The sequence below is a fragment of the Rhinopithecus roxellana genome, chromosome 6 (genome assembly GCF_007565055.1).
Source record: "Rhinopithecus roxellana isolate Shanxi Qingling chromosome 6, ASM756505v1, whole genome shotgun sequence".
NCBI lineage: Eukaryota > Metazoa > Chordata > Mammalia > Primates > Cercopithecidae > Rhinopithecus > Rhinopithecus roxellana.
The window spans coordinates 103,848,758-103,865,663 of NC_044554.1; the positions used below are offsets into that span (position 1 = coordinate 103,848,758).

Below are 16,906 nucleotides of genomic sequence, written 5' to 3' on the forward strand. Positions count from 1 at the left end.
GTAAGAAGCTGGGATGGAGCCCGTCCTGGTGCTGGGTGAGAAGCCGGGGTGGAGCCTGTCCTGGTGCCCGGTGAGAAGCCGGATAGAGCCCATCCTGGTGCCCGGTAAGAAGCCGGGATGGAGCCCGTCCTGATGCCCGGTGAGAAGCCGGATGGAGCCCGTCTACGGTGCCCGGTGAGAAGCTGGATGGAGCCCGTCTACGGTGCTGGGTGAGAAGCCGGGATGGAGCCCGTCCTGGTGCCCGGTGAGAAGCCGGATGGAGCCCGTCCTGGTGCCCAGTGAGAAGCCGGGATGGAGCCCGTCTGCAGAGCCTCAAGCTGCTGGCCTGCCTGAGGCCGGCGTTCAGGTTCTGTGCAGTGTTTTGGAGAGAAATGAGATTTGTTGCTGCTTCCTTCACCTGAGGAGGGCACAGCCTCAGACAGTTTCATTGACAGACCAGACTGCACAGTGGTCCAGGGCACTGACCCCAGCCCCAGTCTTGACCATGGCCTGTCAATCGTGGTTCCTGACAGGGCAGTGGCTGGAGCAGACGCTGCCTGGAGGGAAGGAGCACGTGGCCTGGCCAGGCTGGGGTGTGAGCTGTGAACTCAGGGGCAGCAAGACCGTCAGAAATGGGGATGGCACATGGCACCTGAGTGGCCATTGCTGTGGCGAGCCCCCACTGCTGCTGTTCTCACACTTGGGGAAGAGATATGGCACTGGCACAACCTTTGCCATGGAGAGTGCCCACGTCGTCGCTGCTTTTGGTGCTCAGGGAGGGGCCATGGCACTCATGTGGCCTTTGCTATGGTGAGTCCCCACACTGCCACTGTTCTCAATGCTCAGGGAAGGGACGTGGTGTCTCGTGGCCTTTGCTGTGGTGAGCACCCACACTGTCACTGTTCTTCGTGCTCAGGGAAGGGATGTGGCACTCATGGCCTTTGCCATGGTGAGCGCCTACACCGTTGCTGTTCTCCGTGCTCAGGGAGAGGATGTGGCATCTGTGTGGCCCTGGCCATGTTGAGTCCCCACACTGCCACTGTTGTCAGTGCTCGGGAAGGGCACGTGGCACTCGTGGCCTTTGCCGTGGTGAGCACCCACGCCGTTGCTGTTCTCTGTGCTGGGGGGGGACGTGGCACCTGTGTGGCCCTGGCTGTGGTGAGTCCCCACACTGCCACTGTTGTCAGTGCTCAGGAAGGGCATGTGGCACTCATGGCCTTTGCTGAGGTGAGCACCCACACCATTGCTGTTCTCTGTGCTGTGGTGGGGGGGAACGTGGCACCTGTGTGGCCCTGGCTGTGGTGAGTCTCCACACTGCCACTGTTGTCAGTGCTCAGGAAGGGCACGTGGCACTCGTGACCTTTGCCATGGTGAGCACCCACACCGTTGCTGTTCTCTGTGCTGTGGGGGGGGAACGTGGCACCTGTGTGGCCCTGGCTGTGGTGAGTCCCCACACTGCCACTGTTGTCAGTGCTCAGGAAGGGGCCATGGCACTCGTGTGGCCTTCGCTGTGGTGAGTCTCCGTGCATGCTCTTGCTATTCTCAGTTCTCGGGGAGGGGACGTGGCACTTGTGTGGCCCTCACCATGGTGAGTCCCCGCGCGGCTGCTCTTCTGACCACTCACGGCACTGTCCCCACGTAGTCCTAAGGGTGGTCCTGGATGAGGCGTGTCACCCCCATTCTACAGGAGCAGCCGAGGTTCTGGCAGGTCACATGAGGCACCAGCCAACTCACCAGGACCCTGGAAAGGAGGCGGGACAGGTGTCCGTGTCCTGAGCCCCATTGTTTTGTAGAAACGGGGTCTCTGTTGCCCAGGCTGATCTTGAGCCCCTAGCCTCAATCTTCCCACGTCAGCCTCCCACGTAGCTGGGACAGACACATACCCCCACGTCAGCCTCCCGCGTAGCTGGGACAGACACACACCACCACGCCAGTTAATTTTTAAAGTTTTTGGTAGAGATGGGGTCTTGCTATATTGCCCAGGCTGGTCTCAAACTCTCAGCCTCAAGCAAGCCTCCTGCCTTGGCCTCCCAAAGTGCTGGGATTTCAGGCGTGAGCTGCCACACTCGGACACTGGGCCCCATTTAACAGGAGGGAAAACTGAGGAGAGGGAGGTGCAGACCCCTGGGAGACGCCTGGCCGCAGGAAGCCGAGCACTGCCCTGAGGGCACATCGGAGGCCATTGACTGTTTCTGTGCCTGTGCCGGCCTCGGGCTCTGTCTCCCTCCTGCCTGGGGCCGGTGCCAGCTCCTCCCTTGTGCCCAAAGTGACGTCCCGTGGATGGTGGGGGACTCTGCTTTCTAGTCCGTGCTCCCCGCCATGCTCCTGGCCTTCCTGGAGGACTCAGTGTCCTCGGGAAGCATCCACGGCACCCCAGGCCCTCCCCGAAGCCTACTGTCCTCACGCTGACCCTCCCTCCCAGCCAGCCACCACCTGAGACCTTGGTTCCTCTGGGGCAGTTCTTCCTGTCTGAAGGGAGTGTCTTGAGCTTTCTTCTATCAAAGCTACAAACCTATCTGCAGGCGGCTCCTCCATCCCACCATCCCCTGCAGGGCTAGGCCCTCCCCAAGTTCCACGCCCTCAGCACACGCATGTGCCCTCCAGCCACGTGGAGGAACCGTGAGGTCCCTGGAGTGTCTCCGTCGTCCCGGGCTGGCTGGGTTTGGTTTTCCGTCCACGCCATTCCTTCTCTGATCATCCCCCTGCTCCATATCCCATGTCAGTCCGCCAAATACCTTTCAGATCCTCAGATATTTCTTGGATTTTTCGATTTTTCCATCTTTATCTTCAACCAAACTGCCACCGTCTCCTGCAGCTGCCGCAGCCCCAGCCTCCCCCACCTTCAATGTCCACCGTTGGTTCCGGGGCAGCAACAGCAGCCAGGGTCAGCATCTGCACCAGCCCCTCAGCCCTGCTGCCCCGCGCTGGCCGCCCTTACCTTCCCCTGGGACTCCCTGAGACCTGCTGGCTCACTGGCCCCCATCCCACCTTTGCACCCTCCTGTCCGCTGTGATGTGTCAGTCGTGGGCCCCTCAGCCCTGTACACGTGCTCACTACCTCCTTCAGGGACTGCGCTTGCTCTGCCTCTCCGGGGTCGTGCCGTCCCCTGTGGGGCCAGGGCCAGCCCTGCCCCTCACTCCAAAGGCAGCTCAAATGTTAGCTCCCCAGGGAGGCTGATCCTGAACTACGCCCAGGGCCCCGTCCCACTTCCCTCTTCACCTTTGCACATGAGTGCTCGCATGCCACCCCACCACGTTCCATTTACGTCTGTCCCGGCAGGGACGCCTGGCTCTTGTTCACGCCCGTGATGTTAGCGTGTGACCAGTGCCTGGTGTGGCCCCGTGAGCCCCCTCACACTGGACAATCCCCTGTGTGGCCAGAACCTGACCAGTCCACACCGTGTGATGACCCCTCGTCTCGGGCGGCCTGGAGGCCCTCGCTGTGGCCAACTTAGCTCCCAGGACGCCCCAGGCCGAGGCCAGCCCCTTCCCTGCTGTGGGAAGCCCCCAGTAGCCTCCTTCCTTCTCCAGCAGCAAAAAGAAAATCCCAAAGTGGTTGAAGGAGGGTCTTATTGGGAGTTCTTGAGCCTCCTGGACTGATGAGGTGGCCAAAGCTGGAGGAGGCTTCCGGAGGCTTCCACACCCCCACCGAGTCCTTGCAGAGCTGCAGGAGCTGCCTCCAGTGAGACAGGTGCTTTCAACCCCAGGTCTCCCCAAAGTCATCCTGCTGGGGTTCCTTGTAGCTCCCCAGAAACACAGGCGGGAGGCGCCACTCCCCGTTCTTAGGCAGGTGCGGGGATGCAGGGTGTGTGTGGGTGTCTGCGGGGGTGTGAGTGGCTGTGTGTGGTTGTGCAGGTGTATGTAGGGGTGTGTGTGGGGTGTCTGTGGGTGTGTGAAAGTATGTCGGTGCTTGTTGGTGTGCAGGTGTATGTAGGTGTGTGTTGATGTGAGCGGGTGTGTGAGGCGTTGCAGGCAGGTAAGCACACCCGGCCGTCCCTTCTGGGGTCAGGCCCTGTGTCTGTGGGTGTGTACGTGTGTGTGGTGTGTGTGGTGTGTGGGGGTATGTACATGGCTGTGTGTGGGGGTGTGTACGTGTGTGTGTACGTGTGTGTCCAGGTAACCACACCCGGCCGTCCCTTCTGGGGTCAGGCCCTGTGTCTGTGGTCAGCATGGAGAGATCTGCCCCAGTGCTTAACCCCGAATATCAGGCAGGGAATCCATCAGCCAGGTGAGAGCTTCACTGCAGAAACTCAAACTTCCCAGGCAGAATGGGACGCCTGGACCATGCCCAGAGGACCTGGCTGGCTTGTGTGTGTGGACTGCAGCCAAGAGCCCTCGTCCGCCCAGGAGAAGGGACGTGAGGCCAGAGAGTGACCCTGTTTCTCTCCCTCCTTCCTGCAGCCATGAAGTCGGGGGGCACGCAGCTGAAGCTCATCATGACCTTCCAGAATTACGGGCAAGCGCTGTTCAAGCCCATGAAGTAAGTGCCGAGGCCTGTGGGCCGGGCTCCTGCTGGGGGGGGGGGGGGGCCGTGTCTTCTCCCAGGGTGTTTTGGGGAGACTATGGGTGACCACTCTCCACTCTCCACATCGTGGCAAACGAGCAACAGAGGTGGCCTCATTTTCTCTGCTCTCCCACGGCCTCCCCACCTCATCCCTTTTTATACGACTGAAAACCTACTGCTGGTTATTCTTACCCTGTGAGAATAAGCATTTGTATTTTAAACAAGTAACCTGGAACGTGAACACCAAAGAATGCCTCTCTGAACGGGGTGACGTCCGCACCTTCCCAGCACGCCTCTGCAGCCCGCACACCTTTCCTACAAAGGGCTGGATGCAGCTATTTCAGGCTTTGCAGGTGCACGGTCTCTCCCCAGTATTCAGAGGGTGTTCCTAGCCCCAGAGCAGCCAGACGCAGTCCGTGGCGATGGGGGAGGCCAAGTTCTAATAAGTCTTCATTTATGCAACAAAATGGGCTGGATGTGGTCCAGTGAACAGTGCGCCCTGTTCTGGATAAAATAGAAACCGTGTCACCAAAACCAGGACCACAGCGCTCCGTGGCACGTGACAGCTCGTGGTGAGGGGTGTTTGGACCTCTGGCCACCCCAGCAGGTTCAGCAAAGTGGCTACGGTGTGGGTCTTGGGCTTGCTACCTCCGGTGGGCCAAGGTTGTCCTGCGATCTTCTGTTAGTCCCAAACAAGGCCATTTATGCACTGGCAAGAGAGATTTGCTGTGTTTCAGGCACAAATGCCCGGAGGGACAGGCAGGTCATGCCAGGGAGGCTGCTGGGCTGGGCGGGGCCTGTGGCAGGCCGAGGGGTGTGCGTCCCACAGGAAGGGGTCAGCGGCCTGTCGGCTCACCAGACCTTGGCCATCTGGCCTGATTTCTAACTTTCCAGAGAAGCTAGAAACATGGATTTCTTTTTATTGTTTCATCTTGGTAGTAACTAATTCAGAAGCTCGTAATATACTTTGCAGGTCAAACAAAATATAGCTGCCTGCTTGCAAGTTGTGGCTGGAGGCAGATGTTGGCTGTTGGGCTTGGTTTCTGGGCCCCTCATTTCTCTGGACAGAGGTTCTGGATTTGACAGAGGGAGGTGGCCCTGCTCCGGGCTTCCCCGAGGACCCACAAGTCTGGCCTCAGACCCGGGGCCGCCTGGAGCTGGTGGGTGAGTCACAGTCCTGTGCCCGAGCCCGGGGCCAAGGGCATCCCCGCTCACCCAGGGCCGAGGAGCAGCCATTCACCAAAATTACACAGAGGCCATCAGAGCTCAGGGCCTGAAGCTAAGGGCTGCTGCCAGGGGTGGGATGAACACGTGGGAACTGACCCGCTGCCCCCACGGGTCTCACGGCCAGCCCTGCGTGGGGCCTGAGATCACAGGTGCTTCCTTCGCCGTTTCTGTGCGTGGATGTGAAACAGCCTCCTTGGGCCTCTCGTGGCCTCTGACCCCGTTGAGGAGGCTCAGCTGGGAGAGACGGCATCGCCCGGAGACCTGAGGGTCTCCTGGGTTACGCGAAGGAGCTGTTTGAAGACCCCTCCTTTCAGGGTGCTGTGGTGTGGAGCGGCGGGTGGGCAGGAGACAACTGAGCCTGGGCAGCTGCTGCTGAGTGGACCCTCCCCTGGCGGTAACGGGAGCGGAATAGCCGCCAAATGGCGGCGTCCGGCGTCTTCATCTTCCTTGAGCTGGCTCGAGCCGCAGGCATGACTCCCACCCATGGGTGCGTTTTCCAGCCTAGCAGATGTTTCCAGGTTCATTCAGGAGCGTCCCCTGGAGGGGTGGCCCCGTCACCCTGAGCTATGGGACCTCGGGGTGCTGTGCTCCGGCCACAGAGAAGAGTGTTCCTGGGCGCCGGCTTGTCCGGCCCCTATTTCATGGTCTGCATGAATCCATGAGGCCCCATTTCTCATCTCTGAGGAGGTGGAAAGTCCAGCTGTGGCTGGCAGCAAAACAGTGACATTTGCGGGGCCGCTGCTGTGCGCCAGGCCCTGCAGTAACCAGCGTCTCGGACACTCGGCAGCTGTGGGCCTGGCCTGTGTTTGGGGCTTATATACAGAAGCCTTTATGTTCGTCCATCCTCACGTGGCCCTGTGGGTTGTAGGACGTGGCGTTTACGGCCATTCCCATAACTGAGGGAACTCGGGTTTGGAGAAGGAAAGTAGAAACCAGGATCCAGTGTCCCCTTAAGCCCAGGGTGACCGACCTACCCTCCACCTCCCCAGCCTTCTCCCTTCCTCCTCCCCCGTCAGCCTCCCCGGGGCCTCCTCCCAGGCTCCCCCCAGCCACTCCCAACCTCCCCCAGCCTCCTCCAAACTCCCCCATCCTCCCCTCGGACCTTCCCATGCCTCCTCCCAGCCTCCCCCCAGCCTCCCCCAACCTCCCAGCCACCCCTGAACCTCCCCTTGGACATCTCCCTGCCTCCTACCACCGTCCCTGCAACCTCCCGGAGCCTCCCCCAGACCTGCCCCAGCCTCTTCCAACCTCCCGGCCTGCCCCCAACCTTCCATCTCACCTCCCCCACCTCTTCCTCTCCAGGCCTCCGTAAACCTCGCCAGCCCCCCACCATGGTGGGCACCCACATCCCCATTGTGGCCACATGTGGGCTGACTGTAGAGGTCAGGAGACCTCCCATGGTCCTGCAGCGGGCAGAGGTGGTGCCAGGCTCCAGAGCCGCCTCCCCAGGACTCTCGGCCCCTAGCCCGTTTGTTGGGGCCCTGCCATCTCAGCTTGCCTAAGGCCAAGGCCACTGACGAATGGGCTGGGCAGGGCTGTGCTGTCACCTGGGGAGGCCGATGTGTCGCGTGGGCTGAGTGGGGAGGTGGGGGCTGGGTTAGAGCATAGCCAGGAAACAGGCCTGGGAAGCCTGCTGCAGTTGGGGAAGCTGAGGCCCAGAAAGGGAAAGGATGTGTCCAAGGCTGTGGCGTCCAGAGGCTGGTCCGGGACTCGGTCTTCCCACTGGGCACGTGGTGGGCGGAGGCAGGGACCCCACACCGCGGGCAGGCGGGCGTGTGCGAACCTTTCACAAACCTCCCAGCTCGGTCCTCTCACTGCCACCCCCAGGTCAGGTCAGGGCGTTGCCTGGTGCCCGACCTCCTTTGCCGACCAGGGCCTGGGTCTGTCCTTGATCAAGGTCCTGCAGCCAGTGGCACCCCTGATGGCCTATGGGGGCTGTGCCCAGGGCCTGGGGGATGCACTGACCACAGCATTAATGAATTAAGATCCATGATTAATAGGTCTCTTTAAAGGCCGGGCACAGCGGCTCGCAGCTGTCATCCCAGCACTTTGGGAGGCCGAGGCGGGTGGATCACTTGAGTCCAGGAGTTCCAGGCCAGCCTGGCCAACATGGTGAAACCCTGTCTCTACTAAAAATATAAAAATTAGCCAGGTGTGGTGGTTTGCGCCTGTAATTCCAGCTACTCAGGAGGCTGAAGCAGGAGAATCGCTTGAACCTGGGAGGTGGAGGTTGCAGTGAGCCAAGATCACGCCACTGCACTCCAGCCTGGGGGACAGAATGAGACTCCATCTCAAAAAAAAAAAAAAAAGTTTTCTTTAATAAAGGACTTGGCTCTATGCGCTCATCATGGCTTGGTGAGTTCTTGGTACAACATCTGAATTAGTTAGATGGGCACAGTGTTGCTCCTCTGGGCTGCTAGATGTAAGGTGAGAGGGTGTAGACCAGGGGCCGGCGGTGAGGGCGGAGCTAGGCCTGGGGTGCTGCACAGTGCACGTGGGGCGGGGTAACCAGTGGAAGTTTCAGGGTCTCCGTTTCTGATAGACGCTGGAAAGCACACGCGGCTGGCACATTAGCCCAAGAGCTCCTGGGTGCATTTGCTTTAGGGTTACAGGAAGATATTTAAGTTCTTTGTTTAAAGTCAGCTTTGCTGAGATACAATTCACATGCCAGGCAGTTCTTAAAGTCTGCAGCCCAGTGGCTTTGAGCTCAGAATTGTGCATATTCATCCCCACAGTCGATTTTAGCCCGTTTTCCTGTGACTCCACAAAGAAATCCTTCACCCTTCTGTCGTCGCTCCTCAGCCCCCTTGTCCCTCTCCAGTCCCTGTCAATCACTAGCCTCCTTTCTGCTGCTTGATATTAGTAAGTTATTTATTCTGGATTTTCATACAAATGGAATCACGCATTGCGTATTCCTTTGTGAGTGACACGTTTCCAAGGCTCTGGAATCCTGCAGTGTGTGTTCCCTTGTGACTGACATGGAGGGCTCTGGAGCTGTGCATTGCGTATACCTTTGTGAGTGGCACGTTTCCAAGGCTCTGGAATCCTGCAGTGTGTGTTCCCTTGTGACTGACATGGGGGGCTCTAGAGTTGTGCATTGCATATTCTTTTGTGAGTGACACGTTTCCAAGGCTCGAATCCTGCAGTGTGTATTCCCTTGTGACTGACATGGGGGGCTCTGGAGTCGTGCACTGTGTAGTATTTTGTGAGTGACACATTTCCAAAGCTCCTGGGTCGGTCGCTGTGCAGTCCTTTGTGAGTGACACGTGGTTCCGTCGCCCATCTGTGCTGCCACATGGGTAGGTGCCTCGCTGTTTTTCACGGCTGAGTAATATTCCACGGTGTGGCTGTTCATTTGTTCCTCTGTTGACGGGCATTTGGGTTGTTTCTGCTTTTTGACACTCGAAGATAATGTTGCTTTGGACAACTGTGTGTGAGTTTCCGCGAGGGCAGGTGTTTTCTGCTCTCTTGGATATATTCCTGGGAGCAGCTGCCGGCTCACGTGATAACTGCGTTTAGCGGTTTGAGGAACTGGCTGTCCGTTTTCCACAGCGGCTGCACCATCTTGTAACCCTGCAGGGAGCTCGTTCCCGGGTTCCAGTTTCTCCACCTCCTTGTCAGTGTGTGCTGTTGTCTGTCTTTTGGATGACCTGTTCTGGTGGGGGTGGAGAGGTGTTTCGTGGTGGTTTTGACTCGCACTTCGCAGTGACTAACTCTGGAGCATCTTTCCATGTGGGCATGGGCCGTTTATGTGTCTTCTTTAAAGAAATGTCTATTCAAAGCTTTTGCCATTTTGTTCAGTTAGGTTGTCTTTTTGTTATTAAGTTTTAAGACATCTGGGCCAGGCACGGTGGCTCACGCCTGTAATCCCGGCACTTCGGGAGGCTGAGGCAGGTGGATCATCTGAGCTCGGGAGTTCGAGACCAGCCTGACCCACACGGTGAAAACCTGTCTCTACTAAAAATACAAAATTAGCCGGGTGTGGTCGTGCACGCCTGTAGTCCCAGCTACTCAGGAGGCTGAGGCAGGAGAATCGCTTGAACTGGGGAGGCGGAGGTTGCCGTGAGCCAAGATCGCGCCACTGCACTCCAGCCTGGGCAACAAGAGTGAAATGCAGTCTCAAAAAAAAAAAAAAAAAAGAAAAGAAAAGAAAAGAAAGAAAAGAAAAGAAAAAGACATCTTTATATGTTCTGAATACAAGACCCTTACCACATACGCGGTATCCTTTGAAGGACAAGCTTAATTTTAGGATGTCCCATGTAGCTACTTTTGTTGTTGCTGGTGCTTTTGGTGTAATGATGTTTGAATGTTGAAGACAGGTATGTTGGGTAAAGAGGGGTGTAGGAGGTGACACCTGGACCTGGCACAGTCCGCGGGACAGGTGCGGCTTTAGGAAATGCCGTGTCGCCACAGAGCGATGGGCCTGGCGTCGCCACTGTTGCTGTCTGACCTGGCCGAGTGCCCTCCCCTCCTGGGACTCGGCGTACCCGTCCGTCAACAAGGGCGTTGGAAGAAGAGGTCTCAGACGCTTGCAGGGCTGAACCCTTTTGACCTGGCCTAGGAGACCAGGCACCGACTTTCCGGCTTGGAGAAGCGGGGGACTGAGCGTGGGTTTGAGTCTGCTGGACACACCAAGCAGGCTGTTGGCTGCAAATTCCATCTTGCGTCCCGGAAAGAACCTTCCAGGCATGCGGCGGCTGCCCACGACGCTGGCTGTGACCACCTCCAGGTAGAAATATTCATTTCGTCATCCCGCAAACACGGAGTGCCTGGGCCTGGCCTCCCGCCAAGCCCTGGGAACACAGACATGACTCAGACTTGATGCCTGCAGGGGGTCTGACCTCTGGAGGTGGGGAGGCCCCGGCCACAGGTGCTACCCAAACACTCCTCGTCACTCTGCCCTCCTAGGCCCCGGGGCAGACAGGCAGCTACATGTGTCCGTGTGTCCAGCCTCCCAGCGTGGCCCAGGAGGACAGGGCGTTGTTAACAGTGGGAGCCCTGTGCCAAGTGAAAGGAGAAATGTGCAAAAGAGGTGGAGTGAGCGAGTGAGTACCGTGCCGTGTAGTTCAGAGGCTCCAGCTGGGAGGGGGGAGCAGGGCCCGTGGTGGTGTGGAGAGGATGGGCTGGGAGGGGAGCAGGGCCTGTGGTGGTGTGGAGAGGATGGGCTGGGTGGGGGGACCAGGGCCCACGGTGGTGTGGAGAGGATGGGCTGGGAGGGGACCAGGGCCCACGGTGGTGTGGAGAGGATGGAGATGAGTAGGAGGAGCATGAGTGACTGGGTAGTTAGGTGGCTGTGAGCCTTTGGGCGCTATCGGCGGCTGGGTGACTGTGGGTTGTTGGATGGCTGTGAGCGGTTCAGTGGGTGTAGGTAGCCGGGTGACTGTGGATGGTTGGGGGCCATGGCGGTTGGGGGGCTGCGGGCAGTTGGGTGGCTCTGAGCAGTTTGGGGACTGGATAATTGGGTGGTGGTGGGCAGTCGAGGAGCTGTGGGTAGCCGGGTGGCTGTGGGCGGGGGACAGAGATCGCCAGCACCCCTTTGTCATTGACCTTTAGGGGCATTCAGGTGGAGGCGTGGTTTTATTTTCAAGTCCCATTCACAGAGGAGGAAACTGAATACAGTGAGGAAACTTAACACAGTGAGCCGGTGGCGGGCCCAGGTGTGAGTCCAGGTCCTGACTGTAGATTCCCAGCCTGTGGGGTGACATCTCGCTGAGGAAAGGCCGGCTGGGAGCCCTGGTCCTTGATGCTGGCCCGGGAGCCTTTTCTCCGGAGACTCCTGCCCTCCCTGCTCTTTCCAGCTGGGGAGTTTCTGGCCGTCGCCGCCTGGTGATGGGGCTTAGCCATGCAGATGTGTCTCGCGTTTGCCAGGATGGGTTTACAGCGTCGGGGGCGAGGTTCCTGCCCACGGCATCCATTTCCCTTCATGTCCCAGCCCTGCAGGCCGTGCCGCGGCTCAGCGTCGGGGGCCGAGGCTCCGTGGTGGATCTCAGGGCCTGCAGCCCTTCTCTGTTACAGCCTGCTTGTCTTTCCTTTTGCAAAGAACAGAAACATGTATGCGTGTGTGTGAGTGTGTGTGCGTCTACATCTCCCAAAGAAACTGTCTGCAAACAGCTGTCCCCAGGCCCAGGAATTCCTCCCAGCCAAGATATAGGAACAGAAGCAGTTGCAGAAAGGCTTGTGGGCTGACACTTCAGCCCTCCTTCCGGGCTCTGACAACACATGGCCCGCCAGGGCCTGTCTCCGGGCAGCAGAGCGTGAGCAGTGAAGAAGAATTAAAGGCAGGAGGGGGGGCCCACCCTGAATGGCCCCATCCCACGCAGCATCGTGCTGGTGTGAAGAGGCCCCGTGTCCTGTCTGACTGGCTTCCCGTGACCCAGGCGCAGCTCCAGGGCCAAAGCCAGTTGCCTCTTTTAGCGAGCGATGGGACCCCCAGGGGTGAGCAGGTGCGGCTCGGACAAGCCTTTCCCAGCTGTCCCGGGGCTGCCGACCACCCAAGACCTGTGGGGGAGGCGGACACAGCCTTGGCCTCGGCCTTGCACCTGCGTGGGGCATTCTGCGTGACCCGTGTCCAGTGCGGGTATTACTGGGGTCAGAGAGTTGCCCAGGCCCCTCCTGGGGTCGTCGTCCCTGTCTCCTGTCGCCTCCTCTAGGTTGGGACGTGGTGGTCACAGACTGGCTGTGGGTGAACTCCAGCCCCTCCCGGTGCCCCCATTTAGGGCAGAGCTGCGTCTGGCTTTTTGTGTATCAAGCGGGTAACATGCACCTGGACCCAGGGGAGTTTCGGGGCCGTCCTGGGAGGCGCTGCTGAGATGGTGGCCTTGGGTTCGACTTGAGGTTAAGTGTGTCCAGGTCCTGACTGTAGATTGGGTGGCAGACAGCGGCCTGGCACAGGGCAGCCCTGTAGAGGTGCCGGCTTCCCCTGAAGCTGCTCCCGGGGCCTCCCTCTTGGAGCTGTGCCTCAGGGCCAGGCAGAGGTGCCCTCAGGGTTCTCCACAGTCCCACGTGGCCACGTCCAGGGAGGGCAACACAGATGCAATTTTAATAAGAAAGACGGCAGAACAGTGACCCGGGGCCCGTGCGTCCCTGCAAAGCGTGTGCAGGCTCCTTCTACTCTCCATTTGTACAAGGAGAGGACTGAGAGGTTCGATGAGCACGGGGCTGGGGACGGCCGCAGTGGCCACCCTCAGAGGAAGAGGGGCCTGGCTGACGGTCCTCAGTCCTCATCGGTGGGGTGAGGGGAGGCAGCTGCTCTTTAATTGACGCTCTGTCGATGTTCCTGTTCGATAAGCCACCTGGGGTCCTGTACAGCGGACCGAGGGCTGCCCATCCCCGTCGGCCCCGGGATGCTGCTTTGGGAGGACGTGTGAGGCCAGGAGCGGTGGGGTAGGGGTTGGACGCTCAGGCCTGCCACCTGCGGGCTGGCTCTCAAACTTCCCCGGGCCTCAGCCTCCTCATCTGTGAAATGGGGTCACACGAGCTGCCAGGCAGGCCACAGCGTTCGCTGGGTAGCTCAAGCCCAGCCACAAAACCACACTGGCTGCTTTTCTCAATGAAGCATGGTGTCCACCACGTGGCTGGGGCCTTTCCAGCAGCTCCTCACCCCGCAGGCCTGGGCTCAGCACTTCCCGGCAGCTGGGGCCCCTTTCCGGTGCTCCCGTCCTGGAGGGCTCCTTCCGTGTGCCCTGCGGGGCCTCCGTGCAGTGCCGGGCTGCGTGCTGCCACCTCAGTTCACCCGCACTGACCCCCGGGTGTGGCCCCTCTGACGCAAGTGCATGACCTGCTCAACGTCCCAGTAAGCTCGTGGCCAACCCGGAGCCGAAGGGAGGCCGGGACGCCAAGCTCCAAGCCTGGTCAGAGGGAGGGCAGGGCAGGGTCTGAGTGATGAATGTGGGGGCGTCATTGTGCGGCCTCTCCACCGCGCTCTGACCCTTCCTGGCTCTCTGGACAAGACCCGTGTCCACCGCGTGGCCCAGCCGAGGGACAGGGCTGGTCACTCCTCCATCCCACGGCTCACTCAGCCAATGTTTATTGATTGGTATAGATTGGGAAACCGAGGTGGGAGAGGTGACGGGAGCTGACATGGGCCCAGGACAGACAGATCACTCCAGTCCAGTCCCAAACCCAGTGGCATGGACGGGACTCGCTCAGAACCTCTTAGCGGCTCAGACAGGACATACAGTGAGGGTTCCCCAGTGCTCCCCACCGCACAGAGGCTGCAGAGGACAAGGCACCCCGCCTCTGGGCACCATGGGTGGTCGTGGCGTTTGGAGGCACGGCTTCCTCTCCGCAGTTCTTGTCCTTTCTCCGTGATGCACATCCACGGCGGGGTTCGTGCAGTGACCCCAGCCCCTCCCCCGATTCTCCACCTGTTCACCTGCCCAGCCCTGGACAACGAAGTCACACATTCCCCTCAAACCTCGCCCCAGGTGGAGCCTGGTTTCCTGCGTCATGGCTGAGCGCCAGGTGCCGCAGGGGAGAGGGGGCCGAGCGCCTGGCGGCGCAGGGGAGAGGGGGCTGAGTGCCGGGCGGTGCAGGGGAGAGGGGGCCGAGCACCAGGTGGCGCAGGGGAGAGGGAGCTGAGTGCCAGGTGCCACCCAGCAGCCTTTGCTGGCCCTCCCTCCCTGATATGTGGGTGTCCAGCCTAGGTGTGGAAGGGCTGAGGACAGGCAGCGCGGGATCCCTTGGCTCCTGCAGGGCTGTCCGAGGAGCTGGGTGTGGAGCACAAGGTGGCCAGCGTCAGGCCCTGCTCCACACTGGCCAGTCCCCGTCAGAAGGACCGGAGTGGACATAGATGGCACAGATCAGGGGTCAGAGCCTGTGCAGAGTCCAGCCTGGCGTGGCCCAGATCCCCAAACACCACGACCTCTGGCAGAGATGCAGGACGGCGCCTGTGAATAGCCGGAGGCCCCTGGGAGGCCTCTGGACAGCTGGCGTCTCTCCTCCCTGGGCTCCAGTGGGGTCTGGAGACGCAGCGGGACAAAGAGGTCTGTATTTCCACAAGGCTTCCTGCTCCGAGTGCATCCAGGGCAGCGGAGAACGCTGAGAAATTGCACAGCCTGCCAGAGCCGCAAAGAATAAATCCTCCTGGCAGGGGACAAAGCTGGCCACGGACTTGGGAAACAGAGGTGGGGACTGACAGGAGCCTCGCCGTTATCTGTGGGCTTTGCTGTCCTGGACCAGGTGCAAACCTAGAGAGCACTGGTGGGCGCTGACGGAGCATGGCCGAGACCCGCCGGCATGGAGCCCCTTGGTGGCCCACGAGGGCCCCAGAGAAATCAAAGCCAAGACCCTGAGGGTGAGAGTGGGGAGTGTGAATGAGCCCTTGGGGTCGGGGGGACTCCTGGAGACCGACCTTGCCAGGGGATGGTCCCCTGATTGTCAGGAGAACCTGGGGATGGTGCCTGCTCTGTGCTCACTGGGCTGGGCCCTCAGGGTTGGGCAGACACAGCCCTGAGAGTGAGAGCTCAGGCTGATGGGTCTGCAACCCCTGGAGACATCAGGACCCTTTGCTGAGGGCTGTGCAAGGCAGTGGGAAGAATGGAAGGGGGTCTCTGCTCCTGAGCAAACTCTGGGGAAGACCTTTGAGTGTCTGCGGGGTGGACGGGAGACCCTCGGGTGTCTGTGGGGTGGACGGGAGACCCTCGGGTGTCTGTGGGGTGGACGGGAGACCCTCGGGTGTCTGCGGGGTGGACAGGAGTTCTCCAGGGACAGCCATCTTGGGAAACCTTCCAGGCACACGCCCCCCACAAACTAAGGCTTGCGGAAACAAAATGGTCTTGAGGATCAGTGAGGGATCGGTCTGCAATTTCGAAGGATTTTCTGTTCTGGTGGTAAAAATTCATGTTTCTCTCCACTGTGGCCTCGCCGGCTCCAAAGGCAAACAGATTGCCCAATGGGCTGTGTGGGTGTGGACCCAGCAGAGGCCTGGACCTGACCAGACCTGGACAAGGACCCCTTTGTGTCCACGCTCGGTGTGGGCCGGCCTCCAAGCCTGCTCCTCACCCTGGGTCTGGCCGGGCAGAGCTGCCTGGCACTCAGACGCCCCTGCTGGCTCCCTGCGGGAAGCTAAGCCAGGGTCCCTTGCAGGAATGTTGATCGACTTCGTCAGAAGCTGCTGGGACCCCCACATGCCGTCCTCACTGCTGTGCCCAGGGGGTCCCTGTGCTCAGAGCTGCTGGCTCCTGGCGTGCAAGTGGCCTCCTGGGTCCTGCCTGAGAGGCTGTCCCTTATAAATCTCCGGCAGTTAGGCCCTCGAGCAGAGGCCAAGTCCCTTCTCCTCTCACCCCTGCCCTGCCCAGCAGGGCCGCTGGGCCACCACTGGGCACCTGCTGCGGCTGGGAGATGCTGTTCACGCAGGACCCCACCTCGAGTGGAGCCTAAATTCCCGGGGGCGTGGGCAACGCACATGTGAACAGATACGCAGGAACGTTTCAGAGAGGGGTGACGCGTGGAGGGACTGAAACGAAGGAGTGTGGCAGAGACAGGCTTGGGCATCGTTCCACTGACCTTCTGAGGTCTCTCCCACAGATTGAGTTAAGCATGGCCTCTGTGTAGGCACCACCTGGGGAAGTCCTGGGGGCGACGCTGGAGCTGAGACCTGAACAGCTAGGTCGGCGGCATGGGGAGGTCTGGAGCGGAACATTCCTGCACGGGCCTGCGCTGGCCGCCTGTGCAGGGGGGAGAGGCGGGAGGGAGGGCGGGACACCTGCGCACAGGAAGCTCCACGTGGTGTGCCGGTCATCTGGTGCTGGAGCGTAGGAGGCCGGGGCGGTTGGCTGCATTTTTCCTGGGCACCCAACTGTCATGCCCTGGGGAGCAAGGACAGGAGGCCTCCCATGCCTGGGAAGTGAGAGCCCGGAGGGTGGGCCCGGGGCACAGGGCGGAGCCTTGTCTCTAGCAGGGCAGGGAGCTGCATGAGCGGTTCTTAGCATCCAGGTGCTCGGCAGGGAGGGGCCTGCGCAGGGCCGGAGCTGCACAAGTCAGGAGACAGGGCAGGGCCGGGGCCACGCAGGGGTGTCAGGAGGTCCGGGGCAGCTGCGCTGTTGTGTTTTGTTTCTTAGAAACTGTGTGTTTGAGTGTGCACACACTCGTGTAGGAGATGGGCGTGCAGGCGGGCATGCCTGTGTGTGAGTGTGCACACGCTCATGTGGTGGGTGGGCACACAGGTGGGCATGCCTGTGTGTGTGCCTGTTCAGGG

General features: G+C 60.3%; 1 protein-coding gene across 1 annotated transcript in view; it reads left to right on the plus strand.

Moving 5' to 3' along the window:
- The window catches only part of FAM20C (FAM20C golgi associated secretory pathway kinase), a 63,377-nt gene that overhangs the window by 12,216 nt on the left and 34,255 nt on the right, over positions 1-16,906 (plus strand). The window contains exon 3 of the mRNA XM_010366676.2: positions 4,380-4,458. Within this exon, the coding sequence (XP_010364978.2) occupies positions 4,380-4,458 (79 nt within the window). The remainder of the gene's footprint in view (positions 1-4,379; positions 4,459-16,906) is intronic.